Here is a 17425-nt window from a genome sequence, read left to right on the forward strand (position 1 = left end):
TTCCTGTTTTCACTTTGTTTTTGGCCTCCAAATGCAACTCAGTGATTCATTTAAACATTTTTTAAAAGAATACCTTATCCAAAGTTCCATTTCCATAATGGAATAGTTGAGACACAGACAAGAGTTTAACTTTACTCAGATAAATTTTGAATATACATGTGAAATGTATATTTACTTCTAAATTATTTTGTTAAACTATAAACAAGTTTTGCTAAAATGTTATTTATTTATTTTTGAGATGGAGTCTCGCCATGTTGCCCAGGCTGGAGTGCAGTGGCAATCTCAGCTCCTGCAACTTCCACCTCCCTGGTTCAAGGGATTCTCCTGCCTCAGCCTCCAGAGTAGCTGGGACTACAGGTGTGCACCACCATGCTCAGCTAATTTTTGTATTTTTAGTAGAGAGGGGTTTCAACATGTTGACCAGGCTGGTCTCGAACTCCTGGCCTCAAGTGATCTGCCCGCATCGGCCTCCCAAAGTGCTGGGATTACAGGCATGAGCCACGGTGTCCGGCCGTTTTTTTGTTTTGTTTGTTCATTTGTTTGAGACAGAGACTCCCTCTGTCACCCAGGCTGGAGTGCAATGGCGCCATCTCGGCTCACTGCAACCTCCCCCTCCCAGGTTCAAGTGATTCTTGGGCCTCAGTCTCCCGAGTAGCTGGGACTAAAGGTGCGCCCTGACACTCCCGGCTAATTTCCGGCTGTTGTTAAAATGTTTTTAAATGTCCTTTTTGGAGAGCTTGGGCAACTAAAACTTTTAACATTAGATGTGATTTTTTTTTTTTTTTTTTTTTTTTTTACAAACAATTCAATTTGGAAATACAAATTACGTGTATGGGACTGTTTTATGTACTACTTGTATTTCATTTCTTTTCTTTTCCTTCTCCCATGTATAGGAATTACCCAGGAAATCAGCAAGATCCAGATCTTGTCATATACTTCTGCACCTAGCATAATGAACCTTATGGAAGATATCTTGATATTTTAGTTTTAGGCTAAGTTATATATTCTGTTAAGAAATGGTCAAAGAAAATGGATATCCTACATTTCTACTGGTTGTACCTTTTTACAAATACTTTCTATTTTTCACTTAAAAGCAATTAATCTTTACCTGTAAGCAAAAATGGGTTCAAAGGGCTTCTACATCTTTCTAATTGCCACATCATGTAGTATTTATTAGCTGATTCTTCAGCAGTAAGCAAATGACTGGAAAAAAAAAAGTTAAAGCTTAATACATTAATAATATTGAGTCTTTTGTATAATAAATTTTATTTTATTTTTTTGAGACAGAGTCTCACTCTGTCGCCCAGGCTGGAGTACAGTGGCACTATCTCGGCTCACTGCAACCTTCTCCCCAGGTTCAAGCGATTCTCCTGTCTCAGCCTCCTGAGCAGCTGGGATTAAAGGTGTCTGCCACCACGCCCGACTAATTTTTGTATTTTTAGTAGAGGTGGGGTTCCACCATGTTGGCCAGGCTGGTTGCCAGCTCCTGACCTCAAGTGATCCACCCACCTTGGCCTCCCAAAGTGCTGGGATTACAGGTGTGAGCCACCGCACCCGGCCCAAAATTTTATTTTTAAAAAGTATTTTTAAAGTACTTTTACACTCAAAATCAAGTGAAAAATTAACTTTATAAATGTGTAAACTGCAGTAGAGTTCTACAGACCAAATATCAAATACAGTACTCACTTCCTCCATCCCTGGGAAAATTTGGTAATTTGTAAACTAAAGTGTTCCTACTGGACTATAAATTACTTCCACCTCTACCTCCCTCAATGGAACCTGGAGCCAGAGAGGGCTGACTTGGGAGAGTTTAGCACTTCCCTCCATAAACTATGCTAGCATCAACCTTATACGCCACCAAAAATAAAAATACAATCTAAGTAAAATTACCATGCTTACCAAGCAAATAGCAACCTCAACAAAAATTTTTATAAAATTGCTGTCCCCAAGTCTAATCCATAAAGAAATTCTGGAGCCTCTACTGGTTGAGGATCAGAACTATAAAACAGTCCTTCTCTGGAGATGGCAGAGTCCTAAAGTTTGGTTTAAGACGTTCAATCTTGGTGGGTTTGTGAGTGAGTGATGTGTGTCTGGGTATGTGTGTTTAGTGGTACTGTGGGGAGAAGGGAGAAAATATGCATGACAATCAGTGTAAATTACAGCTAATCGGTAACTATGAAACTACTAGCTTTGGTAGGGGAAAGACTATTAATTCATAAATCCCTTAATTTGTGTCCCAAGCTTCCTGTTACCGTGACTGAGAATTGATTATATTGTTTCTCTGTTCATGTGGAACATATATGAGCATGCTAATTATAAGTATTTTGGGCCGGGTGTGGAACATACATGAGCATGCCAGTTAAATTGACAATCTAGGGCAGTGGAAAGCTAGGTTTTATGTCTAAGGCATCCAGGTTACCCACATAATCCAAAAATCTGGTCATGCAGTAGCAAATTTGAGAATCTAGAGAATTCCTGAATCTTACCAAGGTTTCTTTGACAACACCTCAGATTGTAAGCAACTATTTTAAAGTGAAAGGAAGGGGTTATATCTAGCAAGCCATGTCCAATATAGACACACATTTCACTCTTAATGGAGATTTCTGAAGGCATGTCTGAATCTGATACATTGTTCATAAAAATATATTCACAAGTCAGCAGTTAGTAGGTTAATAAAATCTTATGCCATACAGACTTTTCTTTTTCATCCCATAAAATCTAGCATAGAATCTTATATGTCATAAGCACTAAAAATATTGTTAACTGGGTATTATTTTCAGCCAAAATGTTGTGCTCTGAAATAAAAATAATTGGGACCATAAAAATAAGTTACAGCTACAATAACATTCTTTATTATTTTTCCTTCTTTTTAAAAAAAATTTTAACACCTTTTCTCCTTGTTTTTAGTTTTACAGTTGAGATATACAGTCGTTCCCCCTTATCCATGAGTTCACTATACTCAGTTTCATTTATCTATGGTCAACCGCAGTCCAAAATATTAAATAGAATATTCCATAAACAATTCATAAGTTTTAAATTGCACTGTTGTGAGCAGTGCGATGAAATTTCATGCCATCCTACACCATCTCACCCAGGATGTGAATCATCCCTATGCCCAGCATATCCACACTATCTATACTCACTACCTGCCCATTTAGTCACTTAGCAGCATTCTCAGTTATCAGATCGGCTATCACAGAATCACAGTGCTTGTGTTCAAGTAACCCTTACTGTATTTAATAATGACTCCAAAGCACAAGAGTAATGAGGATGGTATTTGTTATGGTTGTTCTATTTTACTATTTTACTGTAGTTATTGCTGTTAATGTCTTACTATGGCTAATTTATAAATTAAACTTTATCATAGGTATCGATATATGAGAAAAAAACAGTATATATAGGATTCAATAACATTCGCAGTTTCAGGCATCCATTTAGGGTCTTGGAACTTATTCTCCCTGGATAAAGGGGGACTACTGTAAACTCATTTTTAAAATATGGATTTTTAAGCGTTTACAGTCACCAAACAAATGGAAGTGATTTATCTCTTGCTGGTAAATGTAGTTGTGGGGGGACAACTTATTTCGGTTGTTTCATAGGCTCTAAAACCATTAGCTAATTTGAACGCCTTTTTTTTTCTAACTTTGCCAAATCATAAGTCATTAGTTAAAATTTGTTTCATAAATTCTTTGAGTTATAATAATAACTCAAAGATATTTGAGTTACAACAATAGACATATAACTTACGATTAAAAAGAGCTTATTATGGTTTAAACACTTTTAAAATCAAACTGAAATTAAAGATCATAACATTTCTGCTAGTTTCTGTTTCTAAATATGCCAATCTGCCATAACAGATGGATTAGGGTATATGGAGTAAATAAAAGAGTAAAAGGGCACTAATAAAGACAGTATATGTCCTGCAAATAAATATCTTGCACCTGGCCGGGCGCAGTGGCTCAAGCCTGTAATCCCAACACTTTGGGAGGCCGAGACGGGCGGATCACGAGGTCAGATGATCGAGACCATCCTGGCTAACACGGTGAAACCCTGTCTCTACTAAAAAATACAAAAAATTAGCCAGGCGAGGTGGAGCACGCCTGTAGTCCCAGCTACTCGGGAGGCTCAGCCAGGAGAATGGCGTAAACCCAGGAGGCGGAGCTTACAGTGAGCTGAGATCCGGCCACTGCACTCCAGCCTGGGCAACAGAGCGAGACTCTGTCTCAAAAAAAAAAAAAAAAAAAAAAAAATCTTGCACCTTAGCAACAGAACTAAAAGTATTTAAACAAAGTATATGTAGTTTCCATACTTGTCCTATGCTCTTTTTAGAATTCATATCTGATATGGACAATTCTTAGTTCATGATAGAACTCTGTATAGCACAAATTTACTCTAGAAGTGTAAATAATTCTCAGCCAGAAGATAAAGATATATTTAGGGCCCTTAGTCTTATACTTTGACACATTCCTGAGACCATTAATAGAAGCCTAAGCAGCCAGTGATGAATTATAGAGCCTTGACTCCAGTTAGTCCCAGTAATCCAAATAGCACTCTCCTCTGGCAGATCAGCTAATTATAATAAGAACTCAAACCGAATACACAGCTCCCACAGTTTCCAGTCCTAGAATAATTCATTAGAGACTTGTAGACTTTACTGTCATTTTCCTGAAAATATGTTATTTTAGGACACATTAAGTTCTAGGTTTATAGTAGACTAATTGTACTGGTTATGTTCCCAATTTTGTAACTGGCATAAGATAGCAATGAAAGTTATCTCAGACTCTGTCAAAGGGCAAGGATACTGGGCTATTAAGCTCTGCAATATTGGCTCAAACTAGAATATAACGACCTAGCCCTGCAATATCAATTTTACAATTTCAGACTATTCTCTGCAATAACGATGGGGTACTGAACAAGTTTATGAATCAAGCCTTGGTTCTGTATGTCTGGTTCACCCAATACTGAGACCATATTGACAAGAGGTGAACAAGGTAAGTGGATGTCCTCTGTTAGAGATAGGACATGACCCCTGGTACTCTTAGTGAGAATAAACTGATAGCCAAATCTATTGATCAATGATCGTCCACACTGCTCTGTGATCTTTGGCTATTTCTGGCCACAGACCTATGACAAATCTCTTAGTAGACCTCTTAACAACCTTATGAGGTAGATATTATTATTATCCCAGTATTGTAGATTAAAAAACCCGAGGCCCAGAACAGTTAAGGTTGCAGTTGGAAAGTGATAGAGCCAGGCAATCTGGCTCTAGTTCAGAGCTTCTAACCACTTATTATGGGCTGAATTGTGGCCCCACAAGATTCTTATGTTGAAGTCCTAATCCTCAGTACCTCAGAATGTGACTGTATTTGGAGACAAGGTCTTTAAATAGGTAATTAAGTTAAACAGGGCCATTAATACAACATGACTCGTGTCCTTATAAGAACAGGAGACTGGGGTATAGACAATGATGGAGGAAAGGATATATGAAGGCACGGGGACATCTATAAGCCAAGGAAGGAGGTCTTAGAATGAAACCAGCCCAGCTGACACTTTGTTCTTACACTTCTTGCCTCCAGAACTGTGAGGAAATAAATTTCTGTTGTTTAAGCCACCTAATCTGTGGTATTTGTTAGGGCAGCCCTAACAAACTAATACACCACTACACTGCCTTTCATGGCAGTGACTGCCAGTAGGGACTGCCATTAGCAAGTGTCCAGTGGCAATGTCCTAAGCATACTATTCCAATGCCAGGATCTTAAAAAATTTTTAAGTTATTTATTTTTAATAATATATTCACATTAAAAATACTGAAATGTGTAAAAGCCATACTGTGAAAACTCTCCTACCCACATTGCTAGGTTACCTAGTTCTTTTCTGGATACAACCAGTATTACTTGTTTCTTGTGTGCCCTTCTAAAGATACTCTTTGCATATAAAACCAAACATATACATATATTTATATATTCCTTTTAGTTACTTATTATAGACACTGTACTAGCTCTTAAATTTTTTCATAGAGGTATCTTGGGAATTGCTTTTATATGGAGAGATTTAAATAAAGACTGCTTGTTCTGAATTGCAACTTGGGTTCTAGATATAATCTTTACTTACATTTTACAAACTGGAGATAATGGAAATGTCTGAAGTTCTGTGCATAATGAATTCACTGAAGTATGTTGGCATGTTAGGAATAGAGGAGTTAGTGGCATTTCTAACTCTCCTGGAATATATGAAAATTAAAGTTATGTAAACATTGAATAATATTAAGTAGGCTAGGTGTGGTGGCTCACACCTATAATTCTAACACTTTGGGAGGCTGAGGTGGGAGGATCACTTGAGTCCAGGAGTTTAAGACCTGGGCAACATGGCAAGATCAGTCTCTACAAAAAGTACAAAATTAGCCAGCAGTGGTGGCACATGCTTGTAGTCCTAGCTACCTGGGAAGCTGAGCTGGAAGGATTGCTTGAGCCCAGGAATTTGAGATTTCAATGAGCTGTGATTGTGTCACTGTACTGCAGCCTGGGCAACAGAGCAAGACTTTATCTCTAAAAAAATAAATAGATAAAAATTAAGTATAATATAGAACTTTTTGTAAGCAATTATTATGTTTGGTCATTCTGTTAAAACAAAAATATTTCGACAAAAAGAAATTTGAGTCAAGATATATATAAAATGTCTTAAATGTCCATCTGTATAAGGAATTGCATATATATCACATTGTGTCTCAACTACAACAGTGGTGATTTTTTAAAAATACATTGATAGCTAAACTTTATTGAGTTTACTGTGTTTAACATAAATTCCAAGAGCTTTATATGTATTAAGACTTTTGATTCTAACAGCTTGTGTTGTCAGTACTTAGGTGATAGAATTATTTTTATTTCCAAAGAAAGAAAAAATTATTAGTTTTATTTCCATACTAATTACTAGTGATGTTAAACAAACTGTATTATAAAGAATAATTATTCACCTTAATGACTCTGGACTCTAGATGGCCTAGCACAGAATTATACATTTATGGGGTATACTTGAAAAAGTGATTCTCATGTATTGCTAACTACTAAGTGTGGTTTTATTACTTTCATAAGTAAAGCAGTAAACTTTCAAATAGATAATTCAGATGATCCAATTATAAATGTAATTCAGTAACAGTGCCATCAATATAGTTAAGAAGTAACACAATTTAGCATTGTACTGGAACAAAAGATGATTCTAAGATTCCAAATTTGGTAGAATAATAATATTAACGGTAATGATGACATAGAGAATGATATGATTGCTTTGGGAGATTAAAAATTCAAATTTTTAAAAAATGTGACAGTGGTCAGCAAGATTGCTAATATTGAGATAAAATATGAAATTTCATTTACTGAGCTATAATATTTTAAGGTTTCTATTTTTAATATTAATGCTATTTCCTCCATTCCTCTTCTTTGTAACTGCCATCTATATATTATTCAGTTTTTTTGTTTGTGTTGAGACAGAGTCTAGCTGTTGCCCAGGCTAGAGTGCAGTGGTACAATCTCGGCTCACTACAACCTCCACCTCGCCAGTTCAAGCCATTCTCGTGCCTCAGCCTCCTGAGTATCTGGGATTACAGGCGTGTGTCACCATGCCTGTCTGGCTAATTTTTGTAGTTTTAGTAGAGATGGTGTTTTGCCATATTGGTCAGGTTGGTCTTGAACTCTTGACCTCAAGTGATCCACCCACCTCAGTCTCCCAAAGTGCTGGGATTACAGGCGTGAACCACCACACCAGGCCTATTATTCAGTTTTGATGCCAGTAGAATTCTGAGTTAATAATAGCAATAAATATAAAGGGGCAAATAAGAAAAAAATGACATAGGATTATAACAATCAAATTTTAAACATGGAAACTGACTCACAGTACACCGTATATGTGAATGTACTGTACTTTACATCATAAATCATAAATAGGTAATCATAATATCATAAATAGGTAATCCCCGATAAGCTCAATGATTTATCAAAATTTCTACCTGGTTTACTGCACTCTTCTGGTTCACTCTGGTTTTGAATGGTCAAAATCTCTGTGGAGCTGAATTTTATGTCCCCGATATCCTCAATTCCATGCTTGTTAGTAAGATCTGAAAAGGAAAAAAACTCTACTATTAGCAAATGTACCATTACATTAATTTTCTGTAACCTTGTTCAGTAGCATTTTCCTTTTAAAGTATCTTTATTATTTTATTGCATGTCAATTTTTCCTTTTAGAGAGAAGTAGAGATTTATACTTCTGAAAAAAATGTTAACTTAGGTAAATAACTATTCCTCCATGCACACTCCTTGTTACCCTTCAACTGTCAATCAAAATTACCAAAGGAAAATAAAAATGGCAAAATCTACATAATCACTGGAAGGTAAGATAGGGTGGGCAATCCATAAGCCACAAACTTCAAAGAATGAGGTCGCTTTGAAGGGTTTCATCTCTATCAGTATATGATGACTTTCTATGCCTTGCTTACCTGGAACTCTACTTGTCTATATTAATACTGCTACTTTGGCTTTCTTTTTTCTTTCTTTTATCTCCCTTCTTCCCTCCTTCTCTCTCTTCCTTTTTCCCTCACTTCCTCCTTCCTTTCCAGCTGCCTGACACATTTTACCTATCCCTTTCTTATCTTTGGCCCGCCTTCCTTCCTTCATTCCTCCCTCCCTCCCTCCCTCCCTCCTTTCCTTCCTTCCTTCCTTCCTTCCCTCCCTCCCTCCCTCCCTCCCTCCCTCCCTCCCTTCCTCCCTTCCTTCCTTCCTTCCTTCCTTCCTTCCTTCCTTCCTTCCTTCCTCCCTCCCTCCCTCCCTCCTTCATTTCCAGCTGTCTGACACATTTTGCCTATCCTTTTATTTTCCCCTCCCTCCCTCCCTCCCTGCCTGCCTGCCTGCCTTCCCCAGCTGTCTGACACATCTTGCCAGCCCTTTATTTTTTACCTTTGGCTTTTTTTTCTTTCTTTTCTTAAGGCTCAACTCCTGTAAACAACATATGCAGTGGTTTTTTATTGTAAGACATAGATTTTGTATTTTGTTGTTTGAAATTGTGATGCATCTTACAATCTGTATGTGCATTTAGAATGTTTCTTTCTTCCCTAAAAATTCTTAAGTTGATAATACATCTTGCAGTTGGTAGGATCTTTCAATCAGACATATGGTCATTATATCTGCTTTTTAAATTTAATCTACGAATCTATCTCTCTTTTAATAGAGAAGCTTAACCAATTTATATTTACTCAAACAAAGGTGATACTTTCATAATCTTATTTTATGCTTCCAATGCCTTTTGCTTGCTTTGCTCTCCTTTATTTCCATAGAATTAATTATATTGCTCAGAGTTTTTAAATTTTTTTTTCTCTGTTAGTTCAGAAGTTATACATGTTATCAACTTTTAAGGGGAACATGTGGAGGATGTGCAGGTTTGTTACATAGGTAAACATGTGCCATGGTGGTTTGCTGCACAGATCATCTCATCACCTAGGTATTAAGCCCAGCATCCATTAGTTATTCTTCCTGATGCTCTTCCTCCCCCCTACATTACCCCCCAATAGGCCCTAGTGTGTGTTGTTCCCTCCACCATGTGTCCATGTGTTCTCATCGTTCAGCTCCTACTTATAAGTGAGAACATGCAGTGTTTGGCTTTCTGTTCCTGCGTTAGTTTGCTGAGGACGATGACTTCCAACTCCATCCATGCACCTCTGCAAAGGACATAATCCCATTCCTTTTCATGGCTGTATAGTATTCCATGGTGTGTATGTACCACATTTTCTTTATCCAATCTATCATTGATAGGTATTTATGTTGGTTCCATGTCTTTGCTATTGTGAATAGTGCTACAATGAACATCCACGTGCATCTATCTTTGTAATAATTTATATTCCTTTGGGTATATATATACCCAGTAATGGGATTGCTGGGTCAAATAGTATTTCTGCTTCTAGGTCTTTGAGGAATCGCCACACTGTCTTCCACAATGTTTGAACAAATTTTCACTCCTACCAACAGTGTAAAAGCATTCCTTTTTCTCCACAACCTCACCAACATCCATTGTTTTTTTACTTTTTACTAATAGCCATTCTGACTGGTGTGAGATGTTATCTCATTGTGGCTTTGATTTGCATTTCTCTAATGATCAGGGATGTTGAGGGTTTTTTTTTTTTTTTCATATTTGTTGGCTGCATGCATGTCTTCGTTTTCTTCTGTTTTTTGGGTTTTTTTTTTTTTTTTTTTTTTTTTTTTTTTTTTTTTTGAGACAGAGTCTTGCTCTGTCACCCAGCCTGGATGGAGTACAATGGTGTGATCTCAGATCACTGCAACCTCTACCTCCCAGGTTCAAGTGATTCTCCTGCCTCAGCCTCCCAAGTAGCTGGGAATACAGGCACATGCTACCATGCCTGGCTAATTTTTGTGTTTTTAGTAGAGACAGGGTTTCACCATGTTGGCCAGGCTGGTCTCAAACTCCTGACTTCAAGTGATCCACCCACCTCGGCCTCCCAAAGTGCTGGGATTACAGGTGTGAGCCTCTGCACCTGGCCGTATGTCTTCTTTTGAGAAGTGTCTGTTCATGTCCTTTGCCCACTTTTGGGAGTTGTTTGCTTTTTTTCTTGTACATTTGTTTAAGTTCTTTGTAGACTCGGGATATTAGACCTTTGTCAAATGGATAGATTGCAAAAAATTTTCTCCCATTTTGTAGGTTGTCTGTTCACTCTGATGATAGTTTCTTTTGCTGTGCAGAAGCTCTTTAGTTTAATTAGATCCCATTTATCAATTTTTGCTGTTATTGCAATTGCTTTTGGCATGTTCATCATGCAATCTTTGCCCATGCCTATGTCCTGAATGGTATTGCCTAGATTTTTTTCTAGGATTTTTATAGTTTTGGATTTTACATTTAAGTCTTTAATCCATCTTGAGTTAATTCTTGTATATGGTGTAAGAAAGGGGTCCAGTTTCTGCATATAGCTCGCCAGCTCCCCCAGCACCATTTATTAAATAGGGAGTCCTTTCCCCATTGCTTGTTTTTGTCAGGTTTGTCAAAGATCAGATGGTTGTAGGCGTGTGGTCTTATTTGAGTTCTCTGTTCTGTTCCATTGGTCTATGTGTCTGTTCTTGTACCAGTAACATGCTGTTTTGGTTACTGGAGCCTTGTAGCATAGTTTGAAGTTGGGTAGTATGATGCCTCCAGCTTTGCTCTTTTTGCTTAGGATTGTCTTGGCTATTTGGGCTGTTTTTTGGTTCCATACAAACTGCTTGCCTGTTGTTGGTGTATAGGAATGCTAGCAATTTTTGCACATTGATTTTGTATCCTGAGACATTGCTGAAGTTGCTTATCAGCTTAAGAAACTTTTGGGCTGAGAATATCTTATTTTAAATCAATGCATTATCATTAATTTTATAATATATGCATTTCAATCTTTTTTATCAATTAAAAAAGGCTACATCTCAGTTCTCCTATTTTTAGAATAAGAAATTTAGCATATTTTTTCACCAAAACTTTCTCCCTTTCAAACAGATTAATCTAATTAAAGCTGAGATCTTGGGGATCTTAGAAATCTCTAAGATCTTAGCTTTAATTAGATTAACCTATGTTTCAAATGAGGTTATAATTGATTTCTTTCAAAATTATCTGGCTTTTGTTTCAAGAAAGCAAGAAACACATATATTAGTTCTCCCCTCTAAATCCTATAGAATGACAGTAGCCATCTATAAAATATATAAAGTGAGGAGAAGGGGAAGAAATATTCATCTACAGTTCAGAGATATTAATAGAATCCTAGGAGATAAAAAAAATTTTTAAAAACTAGTATATAAAGCAGAAAGTTTTACTTCTTTTACTAAAGTAAAAGTTTTACTTCTAGCAATAGCTCCTATTGGACCAATCTTCCTGTAGATAGCATTTATAGCTCTCAACAAAATATGTAAAATGACTATCTGAAGGTACTACAGTCTAAAGCATGCAGAAATGGAAAGCAAATTGATACTGAGTAAATTTCCCATTTTTACAGCTTTTCACTTGAAGGGATGATATATTTGGTACTAGCTGGGTCAACTAGAACTTGGATAAAAATCTGCAGTCTTATTATCTTGAAGAATTAGAGGACAGTTCTACCTGAATTAGAGTTCAGGGTTACCACAGCAGCTGGAAGATAAAGGAAGAAAACCAGGAAAGTAGAGAGCAACAGAGGAGGAGCCCCAAACTCTATGTATAAACTCTGCTTAATAAATCTCTGGATGATCCCTGAACTACACATGTATGGGGCAGATTGAAAGCATATCAGCTAAGGTTATATAAAGATTTCAGCTCTTTCCCACCATAGTAGAGACAAAGTTTACAGTTTGAGTTCAGCCAAGTTAACAGCCTATTAAAACAAACAGAGAAAGTCAACTCTCTTCAAAGGAACATAGCAAACTAGTTTCTGTAATGTATCAGGTGCAATGTCAGGATACAATCCAAATGCATTTAGTAAAATGAAGAAACAGGAGCATGTGACTCATTCTCTACAAAAAATATGTTACTGGACACTAACCATGAGATGACTCAGATTTTGAAATTAGTATCCAAAGATTTCAAAGCAATAATAACATAACATAGTAATCACTATGCTAAAGGATGTAAAGAAAAATATGGTTGTAATGAATGAGCAAATAGACATTCTTAGCAGTGAAAAAGAAACTATAAAAAACAACAAATGGAAATTTTAAAAGAATATCTGAAATAAAAAATTCACTGGATGAACTTAACAGAAAATTAGAGGTGACATAAGAGTCAGTGAAATTGAAGACAGAGCAACAGGAATTACCCAATCTGAAAAACAATAAGAAAAAAATTGAATAAAAATGAACAGAGGCCAGGTGCAGTGGCTCATGCCTGTAATTCTAGCACTTTGGGAGGCCAAGGTGGGAGGATCACTTGAGCCCAGGAGTTCAAGACCAGCCTGAGCAACATAGTGAGACCCCATCTCAACAATAAAAAAAGAAAGAAAGAAAACATGAACAGAGCTTCAGTGACTGTGGGACAATTTATCTACCTAGTTTTTAAAAACTATATATCTTTGTATTTTTGTCATAAAATATAATTCTGTGGTCATCAAGAACTACTCACAAAGCAATAAGCTTGCTCAGTTGCCTTCAATGATGAATTCCACTAAACATTTTTAAAAAATCAACATCAATTATTCAGTCACTCCTAAAAATAGAAGTAAAGTGAATGATGCTGAAGTCATTCTATGAGACCCATATTATTCTGATACCAAAACCAGACAAAGACATTGCAAGAAAATAAAACTACAGACCAATATTTCTTATGAATATTGACACAAAATTAATAATCTGGTTTAAAAAAAGTGGGATTTATTGCAGTAATGCAAGGTTGATTGAAAATCCCAAACTCAGTGTAATATACCATATCAAAAGGATAAAAAATTTTAAAACCATGATTATTCAATAAGAATAAGAATATAAAATAAGAATTCTAAAAATAATTTAAAATCCCCAACAAAATACTAGTATATTGTATTTGACAGCCTATTACAAGGACTATATACCATGATCAAGTGAGATTTTTTTCCCCCTGAGATGCAAGGATACATATGCAAATCAATAAATGTGATACACTACATTAATAGAGTGAGGGACAAGAACCATATGATCATCTCAGTAGATGCAAAAGGGCATTTGACAAGATTCAATACCCTTTCATGATAAAAACTCTCAAAAAATTAGGTATTGACAAATACTGCCTAATATTACCACTTCTATTTAGAATCTAAAAAGCCAAACTTATAGAAACAGAGAATAGAAGAGTGGTTACCAGGGGCTAGGGTGTAGGGGAAATGAGGAGAAGTTGGTTAAAGGGTATAAACTTTCAGTTATAAGATGAACAGGTTCTAGAGACCTAACATACAGCATGGTGACTATAGTTAATAATAATGCATTGTACACTTTAAATTTACTAAGAAAGTAGATCTTAAGTATTCTCATCACATACAAAAAGTAACTATGAGCTGATGATATGTTAATTACCTTTTTTATGGTAAACATTTCACAACGTACATGTACATCAAAATATGTTATACACTTGAGGTATGTACAATTTTGTCACAAAAACACTTCCTTAAAAAATTCAAGTAATCCCAAAGGCAGAAAAGGAGGAATTGAGAAACAAAAACAAATGAGACAGCTTATAATTCAATAATAAAAAGAAAAATAACCCAACTAAAATGGGCAAAGGATCTGAGTAGACATTTCTCCAAAGAAGATATACAAATGGCCAACAGTATGTGAAAAGATGTTTGACATCCTTATCCATCTGGAAAATGCAAATTAAAACCACAATCAGATATCACTTCACACCTAGTAGGATGGCTATAAAAAAGTTATATAATAACAAGTTTTGGAGAGGATGTAGGTAATTGGAACCCTCACACATTGTTGGTGGGAATGAAATAGTGTAGTTACTTTGGAAAACAGTCTGGCAATTCCTCAAAAAGTTAAACACAGAATTACCATTTGATCTAGCAATTCCACTCCTAGGTATAGATCCAAGAGAAATGAAAACATGTGTGGACAAAAACGTGTACATGAATGTTCACAGCAGGATTACTTTTAAGCTAAAAGGACAGCCTAAGTATCTATCAACAGATGTACAGACAGACAAAATGTGTTATAGTCATACAATGGAATATTGTTTAGCCATAAAAATGAAGTACTGATACATTGGATAATGTCAATAAATTTGAAAATATTATGCTAAGTGAAATAAGTCACAGATCACATATTATATGATTCCATTTTTATTGAATGTTCAGAGTAGGCAAATCCATATAGTTTTCCTTACACTTTGAGCATGGGAAATAGGAAGGGAGTTATGGCTGGAGATATCCCTGTAGCAGGCAATTTTATTGCTGTACTAAGCAGTTTTATTGTTATCACAACCCAAAGGTAGCTGGAACACTGCCTACCCCCTGAACTTTCAATAGTGTGTATAACTTTCCTTGTTAGAAGTCCTCTGTAGCAGTGACTCTGTTTTACTTAGTACAGCAGCCAAGTCAAGTGAAGGTTGGGAGTTTAACAGTGTAATCACTCAGTAAAGTCATTTGTTGTCCTTTACATTAGCATTTATGGAGCTGAGATTTTTGTCCTGCCAATAAGCCTATGGCCCACCCTGCATTTTGAGATCTACTATATTTGCAAGTTCTGGTATGGAGTTGATCTACTTTCCCAGGTTGGCTTTTCATTCCCTTGCTTTGATTTGTAGGCTGAACAGTAATTCCCTAATTTAGTTTTAACTGTAAGAATTCCTTCGAGTCTGTGGTCTGTTCACGGCAAGCATCCCTGTTCTCAATTGATATCACAGATCTCCCTTCCTTTCTTCCATGATATTATATTTCATTGATCATTTTAAATGAAATTTATGAGAGGGCAGTTAAATATTTGGGCTCATACTGTCATTAAAAATAACTCAATAATATTTACTAAAACTAAATGGGATGAAACCACCTCAGTTCTAAGTTATGACTCTCCTAGTCACCGACTCCACGAATCCTTACTCTGAGCTCTTTATTGTGAGCCTCTCCATAGTTAACTATTGTCAGTATAGAAGTTAATAATGTTTTATTGTTTATAAGAAAACGACTCTTTAAAAAATGTGTATAGTCATAGGTGTTTTAGTTTTATTTGTATAATTATCTTGAAATGGTTAAATTTCAGAGAAGTTTCAAACCTGGAAGTCATATAAAGAGAATGACAGCTGGGTGTGGTGGCTCATGCCTACAATCTCAGCACTTTGGGAGGCTGAGGTGGGCAGATCACCTGAGATCAGGAGTTCAAGACCAGCCTGATCAACATGGTAAAACCCCGTCTCTACTAAAAATACAAAATTAGCTGGTGGTGCATGCCTGTAATCCCAGCTACTTGGGAGGTTGAGGCGGGAGAATCGCTTGAACCCAGGAGGTGGAGGTTGTGGTGAGCCAAGATCTTGCCATTGCACTCTGGCCTGGGCAACAAAAGCGAAATTCTGTCTCAACAACAACAACAACAACAAGAAAATGACAGTGAGAAAATAATCTCATCAAAAGTAATACTGAGATTTCATCATATAACTTGCAGAACATTTTTACAAAATCTGGAGGTTCAGAAAAATTTTAATAAACAAGAACCTATGTAACAAACATTCTTAAGTGGTTTTTACAAGTAATACATTTTAAAATTAATTCTTACCTCTTTTGAAAAGCTTTTCACTTTCATCTACATAGTTTATTATTTCTGGCACTAGGTTTAATAACTCCTTCAGTTCTGAGAGTGATGGAATATCAATTTCTGGTTTGAGGCTTGGAGGTATTAAGAATTCATACTCAATAAGAAAACTTGATGGCTGAAAAAACATATAGTTTAAAAAAGTTTTTAGGGAGGCTTTCCAAATAAATATTTTTGAAATCATAAGTGGACAAAGTTTGCTTAAATGATGTACTGAATTTTAAACTAAATCCACATTCAAAATTGTTAAATCTATATATACTCTAAAAAAAAAAAAAGGGAAATGTAGCAGCTAAAAAGACGTTCTATTATAAGCAATGTTCTCTCTGAGTATTGTATTTTATGATCACTCATTACGTTAGTGATGTACAATATCCCTAGATGCAGAAATAGCTTCTTTTTGGCTAATAGCAAATTGTAAACATTTTAAATTAAAAACAGTCACTGCAGTAGATAAGAGATAATAAATGGGGAGAAGTGAAAGGAGATCATGGAATGGAATAGATCTTTACTGTGCTCCATGGAGTGTTTCTCTTTCATTCCAACAGAACTTGACTCCTCAACAAAAGAGATTAAGTCCACAACTCTCAGGGTTAACACGGCAGGCAAGAGGTACTAGAGGAATGGGGCCTATTGGTGAATTAACATTTTTACCATCATGTTAAAATTTTTATTGTAAGGAAACCCGTTAAGTGCTTTAAGTCCATTAAAATCCCCAAATATAAAACATTTTAAGTTGTCCTAAAAAAATGTTTTTTGTTTGTTTGTTTGTTTGTTTGTTTTGAGATGGAGTCTCACCGTGTTGCCCAGGCTGGAGTGCAGGGGCGCGATCTCGGCTCACTGCAAGCTCCACCTCCCGAGTTCACATCATTCTCCTGCCTCAGCCTCCCGAGTAGCTGGGACTACAGGCACCCACCACCACGCCTGGCTAATTTTTTGTATTTTTAGTAGAGACGGGGTTTCACCATGTTAGCCAGGATGGTCTCGATCTCCTGACCTCGTGATCCACCCGCCTCGGCCTCTCAAAGTGCTGGGATCACAGGTGTGAGCCACCACACCCGGCCAAAATAATGGTTTTTAAAGTAGCTTTGTGAATGCATCTAATCAATATGGGCCTAGATTTCTGAGCTTGTCCAACTGCAAAAAGTTATTGCACTCTCAACAGCTAGAAT

At 36.4% G+C, this 17425-nt stretch overlaps 1 protein-coding gene across 3 annotated transcripts in view; it reads right to left on the bottom strand.

Moving 5' to 3' along the window:
- The window catches only part of SHOC1 (shortage in chiasmata 1), a 124406-nt gene that overhangs the window by 51809 nt on the left and 55172 nt on the right, over positions 1-17425 (bottom strand). For all 3 annotated transcript variants that reach the window (XM_011740363.3, XM_071078157.1, XM_011740361.3), the window contains 4 exons: positions 16218-16371; positions 8000-8107; positions 6112-6220; positions 1109-1203 (listed from right to left, as the gene is read on the bottom strand). In XM_011740363.3, coding sequence (XP_011738665.2) covers positions 1109-1203; positions 6112-6220; positions 8000-8107; positions 16218-16371 — 466 coding nt within the window. The remainder of the gene's footprint in view (positions 1-1108; positions 1204-6111; positions 6221-7999; positions 8108-16217; positions 16372-17425) is intronic.

The sequence above is a fragment of the Macaca nemestrina genome, chromosome 14 (genome assembly GCF_043159975.1).
Source record: "Macaca nemestrina isolate mMacNem1 chromosome 14, mMacNem.hap1, whole genome shotgun sequence".
Lineage (NCBI taxonomy): Eukaryota > Metazoa > Chordata > Mammalia > Primates > Cercopithecidae > Macaca > Macaca nemestrina.